This window comes from Paroedura picta, chromosome 9 (assembly GCF_049243985.1).
Source record: "Paroedura picta isolate Pp20150507F chromosome 9, Ppicta_v3.0, whole genome shotgun sequence".
In the NCBI taxonomy this organism is placed as follows: Eukaryota; Metazoa; Chordata; class Lepidosauria; order Squamata; family Gekkonidae; genus Paroedura; species Paroedura picta.
This window is the reverse complement of record NC_135377.1, coordinates 88,741,323-88,759,378: the sequence shown is the minus strand read 5'-3', so window position 1 is coordinate 88,759,378 and position 18,056 is coordinate 88,741,323. Positions and strand designations below refer to the sequence as shown.

Sequence of the window (18,056 nt, the reverse complement as noted above, 5' to 3'; positions counted from 1 at the left end):
GAGGCTGAGAGAGCCCTGAAAGAACTGGGAACATCCAAAGGTCATCCAGCAGGCTTCCTGTGGAGGAGTTGGGAAGCAAACCCAGAACTCCAGAGAAAGGCTGCTGGCCCTCACCACTGGAAGAACTGCTCCAAACTTCTTTCATGTATACCTTTAGGGCAACATCCGTTCATTTAAAGCAAATATTTTTATTTATTTATTACGGTCAATGACCAGCATCAAAGTGTCTACAGATCACATACATTATTACAGCGTTTTAACAGGACATTCGGCATCAGGGAGTTGACAAAGGCACAAAACATGAATACAGCATTTTGACAGTCAGGTCATTCAGCATCAACAGTAGCCAAAGATTTCCGCACTCTGCTGGCAGTATAGCAAAACTTTGCCACCATGTAAGAAACAGAATTATCTTTATCTGCAAGCAAGATGTTAGTTAGATGATCATCTGTAAGTCCAGGAAACCTTGATAGCAAGGGCAAGATTAAACGGCTTCTGGCAACTTTATAAAAGTCACAGTATAATATAATGTGGGCAATTGATTCAATTACACCTGAATTGCAAGCAAATAACATCTGGCTCCATTTTACAGGGAACATTCAGCGCTGAAGTGTGTGACACAGTGTTAAAACATCCCAGCAGAATCAGCAAAACAAACACAAGAGAAGCCAAGCTGCATTGATAGCAAGGTAAGCAGACTTACTTCCTCCTAAGCCACTGAAAGCAGTAGGACTTAGGCTGGAATAACTTTGCATAGGATCGCACAGCGAGTAAAAGATTTTCATTCTCTCTCAATCCAGGTAAGTCTACTCTAAGGTTCTGACATTTATTTTATGTTTCATGGAGAAACGTACGAAGAAAAATATAGTTTTTGTCGGGTTCTGAAAGATGAAAAGCAGAAAGGGAGAGTCAGCATTGAAATCTTCTTTAGGCATTTTAAAACTGCAAGAGGTAATTTATTCCAGGAGTTGCTGCTGTACATTCTGTTCCTTCTTTGTTCACATCTATAAATGTCTTGTGAACCGTTGTGGACACTTAATGGTATGGGATCCCGACATCCCAGACAAGTTGGCCTTGCAGCTGTCAAAGGCTTCCAGTAGACCCAAAGCTGAAAAACTGGACTGTAGATTGTAGATCTCTTCCTGCTTAAATTTTGGGAAGTGCACATGAACATCAATGAAGTAAGAAGTCTTTTTTGGCTCTGTCTACTCTTGGAGCCCTGCTAAAGTGAACCGGTTCTCCAGCTACCATTAGGGACACAGAGAGACAGGAAATCATTACCACATACTTATCATATTCTGTCCCCGCCCCAATCTGTTTTGTTTTTTTGGGCCAATAGCCTAACTCACCATCCTTCCTCTGGAATTCCTGGTTTCTCTTTCATCCCGCGGTTACAACCAGCCATCCGGTTGTTTCATCCCCCCCCCCCCCACTGAGAACTCTGCTTTATCTCCTAGTGTCCTTGGTTCACAAGAGAGTGGCTAGAGGCCAGCTGTGGTCTATTCAGCACTTAGGAAGTGGGACGTAATGTCTCCTGTGTTTCATGTCTAAAGATCAAAGGCCTCTCGATGTGAACTGGTATTCCCGCTTAAACCCCTGACCTTTAAAATGTCAGGGAGATCATCATTCTATGTCTGTCGATGATTCCTGTTCCAATCGTTTTATGTTCTGTTGTGCTTAATGGATCTTATCAATAAAGACTCTTAGCCTTTTCTGCTCTATGGAGTCATGTTGGATTTTCATCTGAGAGTGGGTCTCACTTGTGCAAGAACCCTGGGACGTAACAGTAATATCATGAGACAAACAATCACATTCAATTAACAAAGAAATCCCCAAGAAAGTCTGTTACAGCTTATATCTAAAGCATCCTCACAGACTACGGAAGATTTTATTTAGGGCTGACAGTCTGTGCCAAGTAACAAAATTGCCAGATACGAGTAAAGGAAGATACCACTAGAAATACAGAAGTGGGAGGGGAGGAGCGTTGCTAACCTTTTGTGAGTTGTGTGGCTCACGGCCATGGCAGTAGACATGCTGACTGGGGAGTAAAAGACGTTGTCTTTCAAGTGGACTTCCCTGAACATTCACACTTGCCAACCTGCATGTTGCCCACCTGCAAGTGGGAAACGAAGGAGAACTTGCCAGAAGAGCACTCCCAGGACTGTGGGGAAGAACCACCCATGCTGCTGGGAAGGCAGGAACCTGCTTTGACAATGGACCAAGAATCCCTGTGCTAAAGATAGAGCCCTGCCTAATCAATCCAGGAACACTCAGCAAAATATCTTTAAAAATATATTACTCAAATTTCTTTAAAAACGGATCATTCCTAAGCGCCTAGGAGAAGAGGTGATCTTTTGAGATACGAAGTATTAAAAAAAAATGAAGAATTCTTCTAGGACACTTAAGTTATGAGGTGCTTTCCTGTTATTTGGTTTCCTGAATCCAATGAAGAAGCAGAAGTCTGGCAAAAGGAAGTGTACCAGATCTCCATGTGCATTACAGGGTGACATTTAAGATATTTGTAATAACTTTTAAAGAGCCTCTTGTGGTGCAGAGTGGTAAGGCAGCTGTCTGAAGCTGTCTGCCCATGAGGTTGGGAGTTCAATCCCAGCAGCTGGCTCAAGGTTGACTCAGCCTTCCATCCTTCCAAGGTTGGTAAAATGAGTACCCAGCTTGCTGGGGGGTAGACGGTAATGACTGGGGAAGGCACTGGCAAACCACCCCGTATTGAGTCTGCCATGAAAACGCTAGAGGGTGTCACCCCAAGGGTCAGACATGACCCGGTGCTTGCACAGGGGATACCTTTACCTCTAATAACTTTTATGTGCCTGGTGACTAAAAATCCTTTAAAAATTGAAGATTGTTGTTAAAAAGTTGCTGAATGTGTATGGATGGATTATATACAGCTCTCTGGCACAGGCAGTCCTGGCCTAATGCAATCTTCCTGGTTTACTGCAGGAATTTCCTTTGTGCAAAACATGTGCAAACCTTACATTTCAGGTACCTGCATAGGATTTTGAAAGAGGGGGTTACAATTAATTCCAGAATCTTTGTGCAAGTAAGTCCATTCTATCTCACTTGTCCTTGAATTTTCAAACTCTTTTTCTCTCATATCATTCAATAAGTAGCTTTTTGTGTTTTTTCTTTCATTTAATCATTCGGGGGGGGGGGGGCTAAACTCCCTGCAAATCCTCTCTGGACTTGCCCTTGATACATCTGCATCTACTGACCGCACCCAAGAATGGACCACTTTTACTGCCTGGATCCCCCCACCCCAGGGTGCACCCCACAGTTCTCTCCTAGTTCCCCTCCCCCTCCCTGTCAAAGGGGCTTCCTGGTTGTGACCTGCTTGCTTTGGGGATAATATATTTAAGTGGATTCATGTTATTGCTCTCCTTTATCTACGGAGAATGGGATTTCCTATATTCTTTTAACTTGAGGCTAAAGAAGAAAATACTTGATGCCTTAATAAAAAGGTAATTTGGAGGCCTCATCTTTCTTTGTGAGCCGTATCTAAAATGAATCAGGAATAGTTTTGCCGTTTACCTCTTCCCAGGATCTTAATGATACAAGAACCCTAATTAGATCCCTAAGGCTTCTCCAACGTCTGTTTGTACCTGAATCGGACCAGACCACAGTCACTGCGACAAATGGAAAAGCTTTATTGGATTATTTCATTGTGAAAATAAGGGGTTAAATGCCATATTTATGTTGATGTCAAAGAAAATACTGTTGCCCTGTTCCAAGATGGTCGCCTCCCGCCTTCCGAGCACTGAATGGTGAACTGTTTCCAAAGGTGCTTCAGCCGTTTCATAGGTATTTTCTTAAGGCACAAATTCACATTATTCATTCTTTTCTTTCGAAATGACTCTGAAGAGCTTTCTATTCTTCACACGTCTCTACTTTAAGCAGTATCATAGCAGCTACCAATCATCTTTCACTTCCTCTTCCTGCAACAGCCATCTTGTGAGGTATGTGGGGTTGAAAGATCTCTGAGAGAAATGTGACTGGCTCAAAGGCACTCAGCAGGCTTCACATGGAGGAGTCGTGAATCAAACCCAGTTTTTTGGATTAAAGGCCAGTGAAGAGCCTAGCAGCACCAGTTTTCAGGTTTAACGGTACTGAATTATGGGAGCAAAACCAGCTGATACTGAGAAATAATCACAATCAGCTTTAAGGAAAGACCACCCCTGGAACAACTGCTCCAAAATGTGTTCATGTCCATCTTTGGGGCAACATCCCTTCATTTCAAATAACTAATGCCTTGCTCCATATTCCAGGAAGCATTCAGTGCAGAAGTGGTGGGACACAGTGTTAAAACATCCGAGCAGAATCAGCAAAACAAGCACAAGGGAGGCCAAGCGGCATTGAAATCAAGCCAAGGCAGGCTTCCTTCCACCTAAGCCACCGAAAGCAATAGGAATGAAACGTGGCCTAACTGCATAGGATTGTACAGCAAGTAAAAGATCTCAATCAGGGTAAGGATAACTAATTGGGGAGTTCTCCTCTATGGTTCTGCCTTTTGTTTCATGCTTCATGGAGAAGCAACTCTTCCGAGGAAAAGGATGTTACGGTTCGTGTTCTCACGGATGAAAAACAGAAAGGGATGGTCAGCATTGAAAACTTCTTCCATAGGCAAACTGCAAAGCAATGTTATTCCCGCAGTTGCTGCTGCGGCTTCTGTACCTTCTTCGTTCACTTCTATAAATGACTTGTGAAGAATTTTGGACAAGTGGAGGTCACGGCACCCGGACATCCCTGACAAGTCGGCCTTGGAGCTGTCAAAGACATCCCGCACTCCTAACGCTGAGAAATATGACTTCAGATCGTAGGTCTCTTCGAGCTTAAATTTCGGAAGGTACACCCGAACATCACTGAAGTAAGTCATCATTCTTGGGTCTGTCCACTTTTGGAGCTCTGCTAAGGTGAGCGCCTTCTCCAGCTACAATTAGAGACAGACAGAGAGAGAACCAGGACATCATTACTAAGTATTGCCATGAGACAAACCTTTACCTGCAATTAGCAAAGCATAAGCCCTAATCTGAAAAGTTTATGGAGAAGAGTTTATGGAGTCCTAGTGGGGTTCAGTAGGAAGGGGTGGATGCCACAAAGGCTCAGTGGCTGACCATAGTCCTTCAGACAGGATAGGTTAGTGAAAAGGGGCCTTGAGCAGCAGAATTTGGAAAGTTCTCTGAGTCCTCCACAAGCCATCAGAGTACACTGCATATCTAAAGGCAGTCTCTCTCAATATACCCCCAGACAAGACCTCCAGATGCTAATGTGCTGGTGTTCCCTGCCCTCTTGAAGTACAACTGGCCTCTACCAGGTCCTTTTTGGCCCTGCCCCAGCCTGGTGGAATTCCTCGCCTGCAGAGACACAAGCCCTGACTGAGCTATCAAAGTTCAATAGGACCTGCATGCCAGAGCTCTTCTGAGCAAGCATTTGGCTGAGGCTGGGTTGCAGAGATGAATCCCCCCCCCCCCAGAATATCCATACCACCCAGATACATTGAGGCAGAGCATCAGGACTGAGTTTTAATTATTTATTGTATAGTTTTGTACTCTGATTTTAACTTTGTTGTAAAAAATGTTATACACCACCCTCAGACAGGATACAGAGAGGGGCAGTGAATGAATGAATGAATGAATGAATGAATGAATGAATGGATGGATGGATGGATGGATGGATGGATGGGATGGGATGAATGGAATGGAATACTGGGCCAGATGAAGCAATGTTCTGATTTGAAGACTCTCCTTGTTCCTGCCTTCATTTCTGAATTAAAAACAAAATACTGTATTGGCCACTTCTGTTTCTGTATTTTTCCATATCTCTGATATATTATTATTTAGGCAGAATATTTTATATCGGGGGGGGGGATCACCTGTTCCAGGCCAGTGGAGTTATCGTCAATGTCGTCCGGCAGCAGGACAATCATACTAAGTTCTTTCCCCTTGTACGGCAGTTCCAAGATGCTCAATTTGAGTTCAGGGATGTACCGAAAAGGAAGCTTCTTGGACATGTACATCATCTTCACGGTCTTCTTTTCCTTCTGGATGGGGGAATGAAAAAAATGGGGCAGGGAGATTGATGAGTGGACATAGACAGGAACAAGATTGCCCCAAATATGTTCAAACAAGTTATGCTTTGTAGCTTCCAGTGGCCATTAATTCCTCCTCTAGAGGCAGAGCCACTTAAGTTAGAGAAGGTTCCTCCAGCGTAAGGCAACTTACAGCCCAGGGATACTCAAGGTTCCTATACAGCCTCCTCCAAACCTCAGGGTACATTCATGATTTGGGGGGACAAATGGGGGCATCTGGAATCTTAACCAGTTCCGCCTTCTCATTTGCAGTGGCCTTTGGTCAGCGATCTAAGTTTTGTCCTTCTCACACCACTCTGAGTATAAAAATCCCAGATCCAGGCTTTTAAAAAGCACACAAAAATCAATGATAACACCAAGGGTTGTGATGACTGCCAGAAGTCTTATGAACCAATTAAGTCTAGCAGCAGAGGGTGCTGCTAGACTTAAATGAAACTAGACTTAAAACATGACTATCATGTATATATCCCACATCAAGTCTGGAGCATTGCTTTTGAGTCCTGATTTTGCACTTGCAGCCTGGGAAGGCAGTTGATGAAAATGGGCGACCAACCTGCCTTTTTACTGTTGTGAACCGCTTTAAACATTCTGCAGGCTTTGAGAAACCCCAGAAGTGGTGCCACCGTGTAGAATAGGGTTGGGAAACATAACTGCCCACCCCCTCTAGGCCCATCAATGACCATTTGGGGAGGAGGTTGACATGACCACATGTGGTTATATCATCCAAGAAATGTTTAACAAATTTCAAAAATATATTTTATAAAATAATCAACCCATTTGTGAAACCCTTCTAGGGCAGTTGAGAAACCCCAAGGTTTCAGAAAACTCTGGTTGAGAAAGTTTGTAATAAAAGTTAAGAAACACAGATTTAGAGTATATAGGCACAATTTTTAGCATATCTGAAGCTGTGGTTCGTAATCTGAGTAGCGAAAGCAATTTTGATTTAACCTTTTCACTTTATTCTCTTGCATGCCTTCTGTGTGGACTAACGGAAATCTAGGGCAGCATAATAATTTCCAGCCACCAAAATATTGAAAATGTAAAAAAAAAAAAAGTCTACACAGTTTCAAGCTAAATACAGTAGAAAATATTATGTCTGTCTGAGCCATTCTGTCACAGTCTGTAGACACTAAGTCAGAGACTCGGGTGGGGGGTTACTCAGCTGGCCGTTCATCGACAGAAAGAGCATGGTGTCATCTGCATACCGATGTGGTGTGGGTAGAACAGGATGGGGACTTGTGTGATTTAGGATTCCCAACAAAATTAACAAACTCTCCAGTTATCAGCCCCTGAAAACGCATCTTGTACAGATGGTTGAAAGAGGGAAGGTGGAATTAAGTGCTGTGATTCCTACCTAGCTGTGGATAGTTTCCATCCTTTCCATGTAAAAAAGAACTTGCCCTTTTCTGTACTGCTAAGGATCAGGAGGAACTGTAGGGTTGACTCTGACTTTGTAAGGGAGACTAACATAGTATTAAAACAACTGGCAGATGGGGCTATTCAGCCAAAATTTAAAACATGCCTTCTGTAAAGCTGAAAATACAACTAGAGAGTCCCCCTGTTCTGAAACTAAAGATAAGAAATCAGGATTCTGATGGGATGGTTGCTGTTTTTACATACAATGGTTCATATAATTATGTCAGAGCAGCCATCCCAAAACCATTGGCATTTTTTGTCAACTATCACCAGGTGCAGAGCTCCACCTTTATTCTCTTACAGAAGATCTAAAAATATTCAGGACATGTTGGTTAAAAGCAAAATTTATAACAACAAAAATGAGACAACCACAATCAATAGAAAGAGCATTCCTCTTGGATTTTTCCCGTGAGGCCACTGCTTGGTTTGATCTCTGGCATGCAAGAGAAACACATTCCATAATCAAGACCATTCGTAAACTGTTCAAGCAATTGTACAATCTATATAATTGAATGTCCGTGTAAAAAACAGTATGCGGGATGTACTGCGAGAGCCATAAGGACATGGATATGTGAACTATATCAGATGTAAAAGGATAACTGCTCCACCTGCAAAGCCCTTTGTAAAAGCTGGACACACGGAGAGGCAACTGAGATTTTGGGGGATCGAACAGGTGTCTGCACCCAATAACACTATCAAGACTTTTGAGGAACAGGGAGGTGTTTTGGACATACCAGCTGGACTCTTTTGCATATGGACTGAATGAGGAGATGAATTGGATGTCTGCATTCTAGTGCAGGGGTAGTCAACCTGTGGTCCTCCAGATGTCCATGGACTACAATTCCCATGAGCCCCTGCCAGCATTTGCTGGCAGGGGCTCATGGGAATTGTAGTCCATGGACATCTGGAGGACCACAGGTTGACTACCCCTGTTCTATTGGACTAGATTATTATATTTTAAACTGTTTGGTAGCTTGACTCTGTGGTTTATCTCTGTTCCTCCCCCCCCTCCCCTTACATTCCTGCCCGAGACTTCAACACTAGCCCATAGAAAACTGCTGATGCAATAACAGCCATATTGGATCAGCCCAGCAGGACATAAAATGTCCCCTCCCCCCTCCTTTTTTTGCAATTACAAAGCTTTTTCTGGCACACATGGGAATGCACATTTGATGCAGAGCTAGACACAAGCTGAGGTATGTATGGAGCTATTCTGTTTGAAATATGGGCATTTTTATTTTTTTAATTGTATAATTTTACTTTCATCTTCTTTTCAGAGCGGTGGCCTCAAATAATACGTATTTTAGAAGGGGTGCTCCAAATAAGATACTTTATAATACTATAAAATCAGAGTCTAGTAGCACTTTTAAGACCAACAAAGATTTATTCAGGGCGTAAGCTTTCGAGTGCAAGCACTCTTCGTCTTTGTTGGTCTTAAAGGTGCTACTGGACCCTTAAAACATACTAGTAAGCTACCACCATGTTTATGCAAATCAAATAAATAAAAAATATATATTACATTAGATATCCTTTATATATATATATATATATATATATATATATATATATATATATATATATATATATATATATATATACATACACATATATATATATATATATATACATACACATATATATATATATATATACATATATGCTCATTCTAACGTGTTTTAAACATTTATTTTTTCAGGATTTTTCTTTGCCACCCAGCAAGCCTTTAGATTTTGAGATTGTATAAAAGAGCCTTCCACACATTAATTTGACCACCAAAGAAGACCCCCTCGTGGTCAAAACACATTCAGTCTATTTTGTCACGTGCAATTAGATATATCTTATTTTTATTATGTTTTTAATGTATATCAGTGCACTTTCTTTAATAAATATTTGAAAGATTTTTTAATTTTGTATTTGCCGCTCAACTTTTGGGTTCCTACCTTATTGAGTCGGAACGGTATCTCCTCGGTCATCCCCACTTCAAATTGCTCTTCCCAGTTGCCTTTGAAGTAGACGGCATTCACCAGAACGAGTCTGGTCATCTCGCTGACCGTGCCTTCAGGTAACAAGTCACGGATTTTACCTGGAATGAAAAGGCAGAAGAAATAATAGACTAATTTTCTACCCAACACATAAAGCATCTGGAACATTGATTTGTTTGGCCATTCATAATCCACGTTTCCTGCAAAGGAGGCCCAAGGCAGCTTACAAGGAAACCACGGACAAAACAACTAAAATGAAAAAGAGTTGAGTGTGGGCTGGTGACTTAATGCAAGGCAGGGCTGGCTATTGTCACTGTGTTGTACAGTTGGCTTACTGTGTTCAGCCCAAGATCTGCAGTGTGCCTGATGGGTCAGAATCCAGTGTCCACCAGGGGGCGCTGAAGGAATGCATATTTCACGTAGATCGGATGGGAACTTCCTGATGGTTTTCAGATTATCTCCTCCAGTGCCCAGATTAGCTCAACAGCTCCTGCTTTTTGAGCGCACTTCCCCTCTCCCCCCCCCCCCGGTCGCCTTCAGAATTACTGTTGGACAGCAGAAGAATGATGACAGACAACAGCTAGCTAGACAGCCAGGTACGTAGTTATTTGTCTTGCTGCTGCTAACTCCCAGATTGTCACCAGGGAGCCTCGTCCCTCCCCTGAGAACTGCTTTGCAATTTTGTAAGTATGAGGGGTTTTTTTTAAAAAAAAGAATCTTTTAAAAGAATGAACTAAACAGTAGCTCCACAAATACTCATGCAGTCTGCTCTCTCTATCCCAAAGCAGACCGCTTGCCTGAAGCATGGTAATGGGGCCAACAATTGCTCGCCTAGCCATGTGACGAATCCTGTGAAAGACACAACCATCATTTCAATCCTGGGGGAAAGGGAAGAATTATGCCATGTCCATGGGAAGGGGAACTTGGTTCTTATCTAATGGTTCTGCCATAGCAAGTAATTGTCATGGGAGAGGTTGGGTTCTGCCTCTCCCTAAGAATGATGAAGGACAGTGGACAGAATGGCACATGATGCTAACCAGGAACAGACTCACCTGAGATCCCTCAGAAAGACAAGAGGTTAGGACAGGAAGTCTATGACCGACTCACCTCCAGTTTGCTCTTCAACCCACTGGTTAATCTGCTTGCGGGCTTCAGATGCAGCATTTTGAAAATCCACGGCAGATAACTCAGCGCCATATAGTTTCTGAGTGTTAGTCAAAAAGTCCTGGAGAAATCATGCAGAATCTGTTTCAATATACTGTGTCAGGCACCCTTGCCCCTAGGAACTACAGACTGAATTAATCACATTTCTGGATGGGAGCAGGAATTGCATTCCTTTGCATTAATCCTCATTGACCAAAATAATCCACATTGCAGGCAAGTTCTCATCAGGGATAATAAGCACTGAAACATCAGCAGAAACTCTATTACTATTTCACATGATGTGACACCGTCCCCCAAGATTCTCCATAAAGGACAATTCGTCTCCCCTCACTAAGATCTGTGGGACTGCAAACCTTTGAGCATCATCTGATTGGCAATCCCATCATCCTAAAAGACACTGCCTCCTTAACACCAAAAACCCAACGTCCTCTGAAGCAGTGGTCCCCAACCTTTTTATCATCGGGGACCGGTCAACGCTTGACAATTTTACTGAGGACCGGGGGGGGGGGGGGTAGTATTTTGCCGAGGGACGTCGCTGCCACCGCCTGAGCCCTGCTCCATTTCTTTCCCGCTGGGGCCCCTGACTTCCCGCCGTCCACTGGGGGGCTCTTACCAGCAGCAGCTGCGCAGTGCCATGCCGAGGGCGAGCCTCAGTCATGGCGGCCACCGGAGAGCATCAAAGATGAGCAGCAGCCAGGGAGGAGGACGAGGAGGAGCCGCGGCCCGGTACTGACTGAGCCACGGACCGGCACCAGTCCCCGGACCCGGGGTTGGGGACCACTGCTCTGAAGCATTCTTAAGAATCTGCATTGCCTGTTTACTTTTCTTTGCTCAAATAGCAGATCTTGGTTTGGGATCAAACAATTCTCAATCCCAGATTCACACTGCAAAAAAGACCATCCCAGGATGCAGCTTGTGGGCCAGTCGAAAGCAAAAGTTCTTTTATGCCCTCAACATCAACTTACTTGCAAAAAGGTGTAGGTCTTTTCCCCATAAAGCCGATTAGCAACCGTCAATATATAGGGGGTGCCACTCTTGTTCAAGTCAGCATTGAGCTTTTGGAACTGTGAATGAAGGTCCTCGACACCATCAAAATGAAGCGTCTGCCAGGGGGGAGGAAGGAAGAGTTGTTTTTTTAATCTTCGCCTTCCCTTTCTCTTCCCACAACAATAGATTCAAATGGGTAGCCACGTTGGTCTGAAGTAGCACAATAAAATCAGAGTCCAGTGGCACCTTTAAGGCCAACAAAGATTTATTCAGGGCATGAACCTTTGGCGGAATATAACTGTAAAGATAAAATAAATAAATAAAAATAAAAAGAAGAGAAGAGAAGACAACTCTTTAGGGGTGAAGAGGAAAGATGTGAATAAACCACAGGGCAGCCATGTCTGTGAAGGCCAAATAGAGAACTGAACTGAAGGGAATGTTGGACCGAGGCCCATTCCACACACATTGCATAATGCACTTTTAATGCACTTGAGAAGCAAATTTCCTTATTTCGCAGAGGACTCCCCAGCTGCAAAAAAACCAATGAAAAGCCCATGAGATAGAGACATCCCTTAATCATGAGCACTTAATGACTGAAGAACGTGCTTCTACTGGTGAGTTGCTTGCTTAGCTGGACCTCTTTGGCTGAACCCTGCAAAAATATATCTTCCCCACTAGGGGGCAGCAAGAACACAGGTTAAACAGAATAGTAAGGTCAGCATCTGCTTTCCTGATAAGTGCCAGTCCTTGGCTGTCTCCTGATCACTGCTTAGAGAGCCAGCTTGGTGTAGTGGTTAAGACCAGTGGCTTTATACTGAAAAACTGGGTTTGATTTCCCACTTCTCCTCCAGATGCAGCCAGCTGAGTGACCTCGGGCCAGTCCCACCTACCAAACAGGGTCACTGTTGTGGGAAGAAGAAAGAAAGGCAATCGTAAGGTGCTTTGTAACTCCTCTGAGTAGTAAAAAACAGGGGACAGAAGCCAGTTCTTCTCTTAGGGCAATATTGAGGTGACCAGATTGTCCCACTTTTGGAGGGACATCTGGGGTTACTTGGCAAATTGTACTTATGTTGAAATTTAAATATATATATATATATATATATATTACAATACTATTTTGGCATTCTATGCGTTCTACGAAAATTTTTGTTGCTCCATATAGACCAAATTTTTAATCAAGAACCCCCCCGGTCAATGGTGTCCTGCTTTACCAATGTTAAAATCTGGTCACCGTAGGCAATATGCAACTTCTTCTTGGAAGTTCCACACACTTACTCTCTGTTAGTGATGTAGCCTATCTCTGCTCTTTACTATCTCGTATGTTACTTCCTGAATGTTACTTCTTTGTCTCCTTTGATCTCTTGCGATACATTCTCTGCCAACCACTTACTCTCGGTATTTTTGTAAAGCAACCAAGAAATGAAGAGGACTCAATCGATCATCCGGTGGATCGCCATTGTGATGCAAGAATACACATAAATATCACTTGGAACAATGAAATTTATCCCAGTTGATATATCTGACAGCTGTACAACAATTTGGACACATCTTGCTTCCCCTATGTACAGACCTGTGGCATGTCATTTTAGACTTTGCTATGATTCAATATTATGCTATTAAAACCCTTTTTAGAGCAATCCTAAATGGGTCTACTCCATGGGGTCTGCTCCAGTGTTCTTAGGATTGCATCTCAGTGTTCATGAGCTAAACACTGGGCAATCAGTTCCACATTTGGGCTAACAGCCCTCACTGAAATAACATGTATGACCCCCACGATCACTGAAATGGCCTGTACGCATGGCCCCATCTCATACACCAGGGGTAGTCAACCTATGGTCCTCCATATGTCCATGGTCTACAATTCCCATGAGCCCCTGCCAGCAAACGCTGGCAGGGGCCATGTCCTCCATGGACATCTGGAGGACCACAGGTTGACTACCTCTGGCATATATTTTAGTTCCTCCTCTCAGGGAGACAACATGGACAAACGCAGCTGAGTGAACACGTGACAGAGAAAGCACTGTCTGGTATACGAAAGGGAGAGAGGACAACTCTTTAGGGGTAAAGAGGGGAAAGGGGAGATGTGAATGAGCCACAGGGCAGATATTTTGGTGAAGGTCAAATAGAAAACTGAAGGGGATGTTTGATCTCATGATAATTCAGCATAGTTATTTTATTTATTTATATATATACTGCCCTCCCTTGTGGCTCAGGAAAGCTTTACATGGAACTTTCATGAAACAGTATATTGTAAATAAACATACTGCTCTGAATATATATAACAGTTTGATAATAGGGACTGAAGCTCTGACCATGAGGCTGGGAGTTCCATCCCAGCAGCCAGCTCAAGGTTGACTCAGCCTTCCATCCTTCCGAGGTCGGTAAAATGAATACCCAGCTTGCTGGGGGGTAAAACGGTAATGACTGGGGAAGGGAATGGAAAACCACCCTGTATTGAGTCTGCCAAGAAAACGCTGGAGGGCGTCACCCCAAGGGTCAGACATGACTCGGTGCTTGCACAGGGGATACCTTGACCTTTACCTTAATAGGGACTTATGTCAAATAGAAATGATTTACAAAGTCATCATGGAACTATAGGACAGTTCTCCATTTTTCTGCACTGATCTCTGCAGTCTGGCGATGAGGTATACACCCAGGGGATCCCCAAGTCCCACCTGGAGGCTGGCATCCCTAGCTGAGAGCTGAGAGGAGCTCCTGGACCCAGTGCAAGGAAAGCTTCTCTTATGGACGTGACAGTTTAAAGCATCCCCACAGGCCATGGAAGGTTTTGCTTAGGGCCAAATAACAAAACAGCCGGATAGCAGAAGAAGAAGAAACCACCAGAAATACGGAAGGGAGAGGAGGGGAGGGTTGCTGACCTTGGCGAGTTGTGTGGCTGTGTTCCCTCTGGCCCCTAGGAAGACCATGGCCATGGCAGTGCAGATGCTGACCGGCGAGTAAAAGATGTTGCCTGTCGGGTTGGCTTCCCCGAATTTTTGGAAGAGATCGAGAGCGAAATGCCCATTTGCACTTGCCAGGGGCTCCATGTTGCAAACCTGCAAGCGGGGAACAAAGGAGAATTTTCCCGAAGAGCACTCCCAGGACGCAGAGAAAAGAAAAAGGGCACGGCTGTCGCTGAGAGGGGAGGGTAAGGAAGGGGTGGGGCGGACCCTTGGTCCTTCCTGAAGAGTCGGAGTCCCTGGAGACAGGGCGTGGCAGCGAGATAAGAAATCAATCAATCACCAGCATTCCTTCCTTCCTTCTCACTTTCCCTTGAATTCCGACACTCTTTTTCCTACAATTTATCTCTCTCATACAATTGTCAATAAGTTGATCTAATGCAAGGGTGGTCCAACTGTGGCCCTCCAGATGTCCATGGACTACAATTCCCATGAGCCCCTGCCAGTGAATACGAATGCTGGCAGGGGCTCATGGGAATTGTAGTCCACGGACTTCTGGAGGGTCGCAGTCGGGCCACCCTTGATCTAATGAGTTTCCCCCCATCCTCGCGACATCTGCATCGACTGACCGCACCCAGGAGCATTCGCTTGTTGGGGACCCACCACCCCACCCCCTAATTCCCGCTCCCGGTTGCCCTTCGCACCCCCCTCCCCCGGCCAAGGCGGGGACGCTCCAGCAGCGGCGATCCGCCCCCTCGATGCGGCCACTCAGGCCAGCTCCACGCCCGGGCAGCGAGGCAGGCTCGTCCGCCGAGTCCGTGTGGCCGGGAGACCCCGCTGCGGGATCCCCAGGGGCGCAGCAGCGGCAGCAGCAGCAGCAGCAGCACCGGTGACGGGTCTCACCCTCCGGATAGCGGCGCTGCGAGGCTCCAAGCCGGAGACGGGCGAGGCTCAGGGCACTTCCGTGCAGAGTCGGGCACCTTCGGGCGGCTGCAGGGAGGGAGGGAGGGAAGGAAGGAGGGGCGAATGCGGAGAGAGGCGAAAGTGAAAGCTCTGGTCGGGCATGGGTGGTCGGCCCTGGGGGCGGAGTTTAGGAGACGCACACGGGCTCGGCACAAGGGAAAATAATCCGCTCTGCAAGCCGGATTGCCAACTCTGGGTTGGGAAAGACCTGGGGACTTTGGGGTGGGGCCGGGGAGGGACCTCAGGGAGGAATAATGCCATGAAGCCCCCCTTCCCTCCAAAGCAGCCGGTTTGTAGCCCAGAGATGAGCTATGATGCCAGGGCATCCTAAAAGAAGCCTAAAGATACCTAAACAGAAATGGGAAGATGGTCACTTCTTCCCAAATCATTAACTGTAATAAACTCCAATATTTCAGCAAAGCTCATTTTTCTTCTTTTTCTAATATTAACCTTTATTAGTAGCTTCAACAAAATAAAGTTTCAATGCAATAAAAGAGAGGGAAAAGAGAAAAATAACAAAAGAAAAGAGGGAGGGGGAGGAGCCTAGAGCTGACATTTCGGTCTCCTTATGAGTTTGCTGTTGGCCAAGATGATCATGTGTCGCTGCACCATTAATTTTAAACTCCTCCTAATATTTTGGCAAAGCTCATAATTTTTCAACTAATATATAATTGATCACTAGTACTTTGGGGAAGGCAATGGCAAACCACCCCGTATTGAGTCTGCCAAGAAAATGCTAGAGGGCGGCACCCCAAGGGTCAGACATGACCCGGTGCTTGCACCGGGGATACCTTTACCTTTTACCTTGTGGGGAGACGCACATAGAATCTCCAGAGGGGTCAGTGGTGCTATGTCCATTTATAATGGCTGATGATGACCACATAGAGGCCATATTGATCAGTTTGGCCCCTGATCTATTGACACTGTTCTCTTTTGATCAACTCTGTCCTTCTGTGATGTTAGAGTGTAAAAGGCTTTCCTTCCAGAATTTAGAGCAAGGCATTATCACACAAACCTATTCTGGTGATAAAATCTCCCCCTCGAGAACCTGGCCTGTTGTGAAGGGGGCTGGGGGGGGGGCAGTGCAGCCCAGGGTCCCACCTTATCTGCTGCTTTTAGGGATGCCAGCCTCCAGGTGGGACCTGGGGATCCACTGGCATAATAGCTCATTTTCAGAACAAAGAGATCAGTTATACTGGAGAAAATGGGTTTTTTTTGGCGGGTGGACTAGGGATACTGGTCTCCAAAGTGGACATGGGGATATACTGGAAATATAGCTCCAGGCAACAGAGATCAGTTACTCTCGAGGAAATTGCTGCCTTTTAGGAAAAGAAACATGAGATATTCCTGCCTGGCTCTGCCTTCCTCTCCTGATATGAGATCGATTCCCCAGGTGTTCTATTCTTCTTACTGTATTTCAGTGACCCTGAAATCAAACCCCACTTTAGGTACAATGACTGTAAGCTTTTCAGGTTATTAAAACAGAGTCACAGGCGTAACAGGGGACTTACAAGTGAGTGCCCACTGCTGCTTTAAAAGAATAGCTGTTTTAGCACAGTGACCCACCTGGATGTGTTATCAACGTGTGTACATCCTACTCTGGAATGCTACTGCATGTTTTCCTTTCAAACATACTTATTAAGTACAAGTAGAACCCCACAAGGGGTTTTCAGGGGCATCGCCTTTTCCCTTCCTGAACTATTTCCTCTTTCCTGAAGGCCCTCATAAACAGGTTAGCTTCCTTCTCTCCTTCCCACGAAACCTATCCTTATCTGCATCTCTGGACCTCAGCCTTCTCCCCCACTCCCTCCAGCATCTACCTAGGAAAACTATGGCCCAGGTGTGCAGTGCCAACCACTGGGCCAGCTCAGTGCATGGATGGGAACCCTCCAGGAAATACCCTCCTGTATTTTTCTCCTCACATTATTTTCCCATATCCTTCCCCCTTCTCAGCTATTCTCCCGTGGGTTTCTTGTGTGCCCTCCACCTGCAGCCAGATTAATTGAAAGAACCTCCACGTAGCACACCCACAGGCCGCATTTCCCCCCACAGTGACAGAGTGTTGTCAGTAACCAACCCAAGATGTTACTGGTGATGGTTTTCATTCTGCTGCCTGAAAAGCCCCCAAAACTTCAGTTATGTTATGGAAAAAACAGAACGGTTCAGAGGAAGTTCTAAAATGTTTTATTATGCATCACAACCAATTAACAGATTCAGCATGGCTCACGTCCCTTGCCTGTGGCTCTGTATACAGGCTGCTTAATTTGATATTGTGTGAAAGGAGTAAATCCACCAAAATCCCAACTTCAGAATACAATTCACAGGGTCCAGGCACAACATCGCCTGTCCAGAAAGTCTGTAATTCTTTCTTGAAGGCTTACATTGTTTTTACATTTTACCATTCAGAAAATCCTCAAATCTTTGCAAATTACACATGGGGCATTAACCCCCATAAACTGACGATAAACAGCCCTCTCAGATATTCACTGTGTATTAGCTCCTTTGGTAAAACTCTTTAAGGCATTTTTTTTTGTTTTGTCTAAA

At 44.8% G+C, this 18,056-nt stretch overlaps 1 protein-coding gene across 1 annotated transcript; it reads right to left on the bottom strand.

Moving 5' to 3' along the window:
* Nucleotides 1-3,642: 3,642 nt before the first annotated feature.
* LOC143845237 (leukocyte elastase inhibitor-like) lies at nt 3,643-15,616 on the bottom strand. The gene is made up of 7 exons (XM_077353466.1): nt 15,453-15,616; nt 14,529-14,705; nt 11,628-11,765; nt 10,606-10,723; nt 9,457-9,599; nt 5,885-6,052; nt 3,643-4,942 (listed from the first exon to the last, which is right to left on the bottom strand). Exons 2-7 carry the CDS (start codon nt 14,694-14,696, stop codon nt 4,535-4,537), a joined length of 1,143 nt encoding a protein of 380 aa, XP_077209581.1. The 5' UTR covers nt 14,697-14,705; nt 15,453-15,616; the 3' UTR covers nt 3,643-4,534.
* Between the last annotated feature and the right edge of the window lie 2,440 nt (nt 15,617-18,056).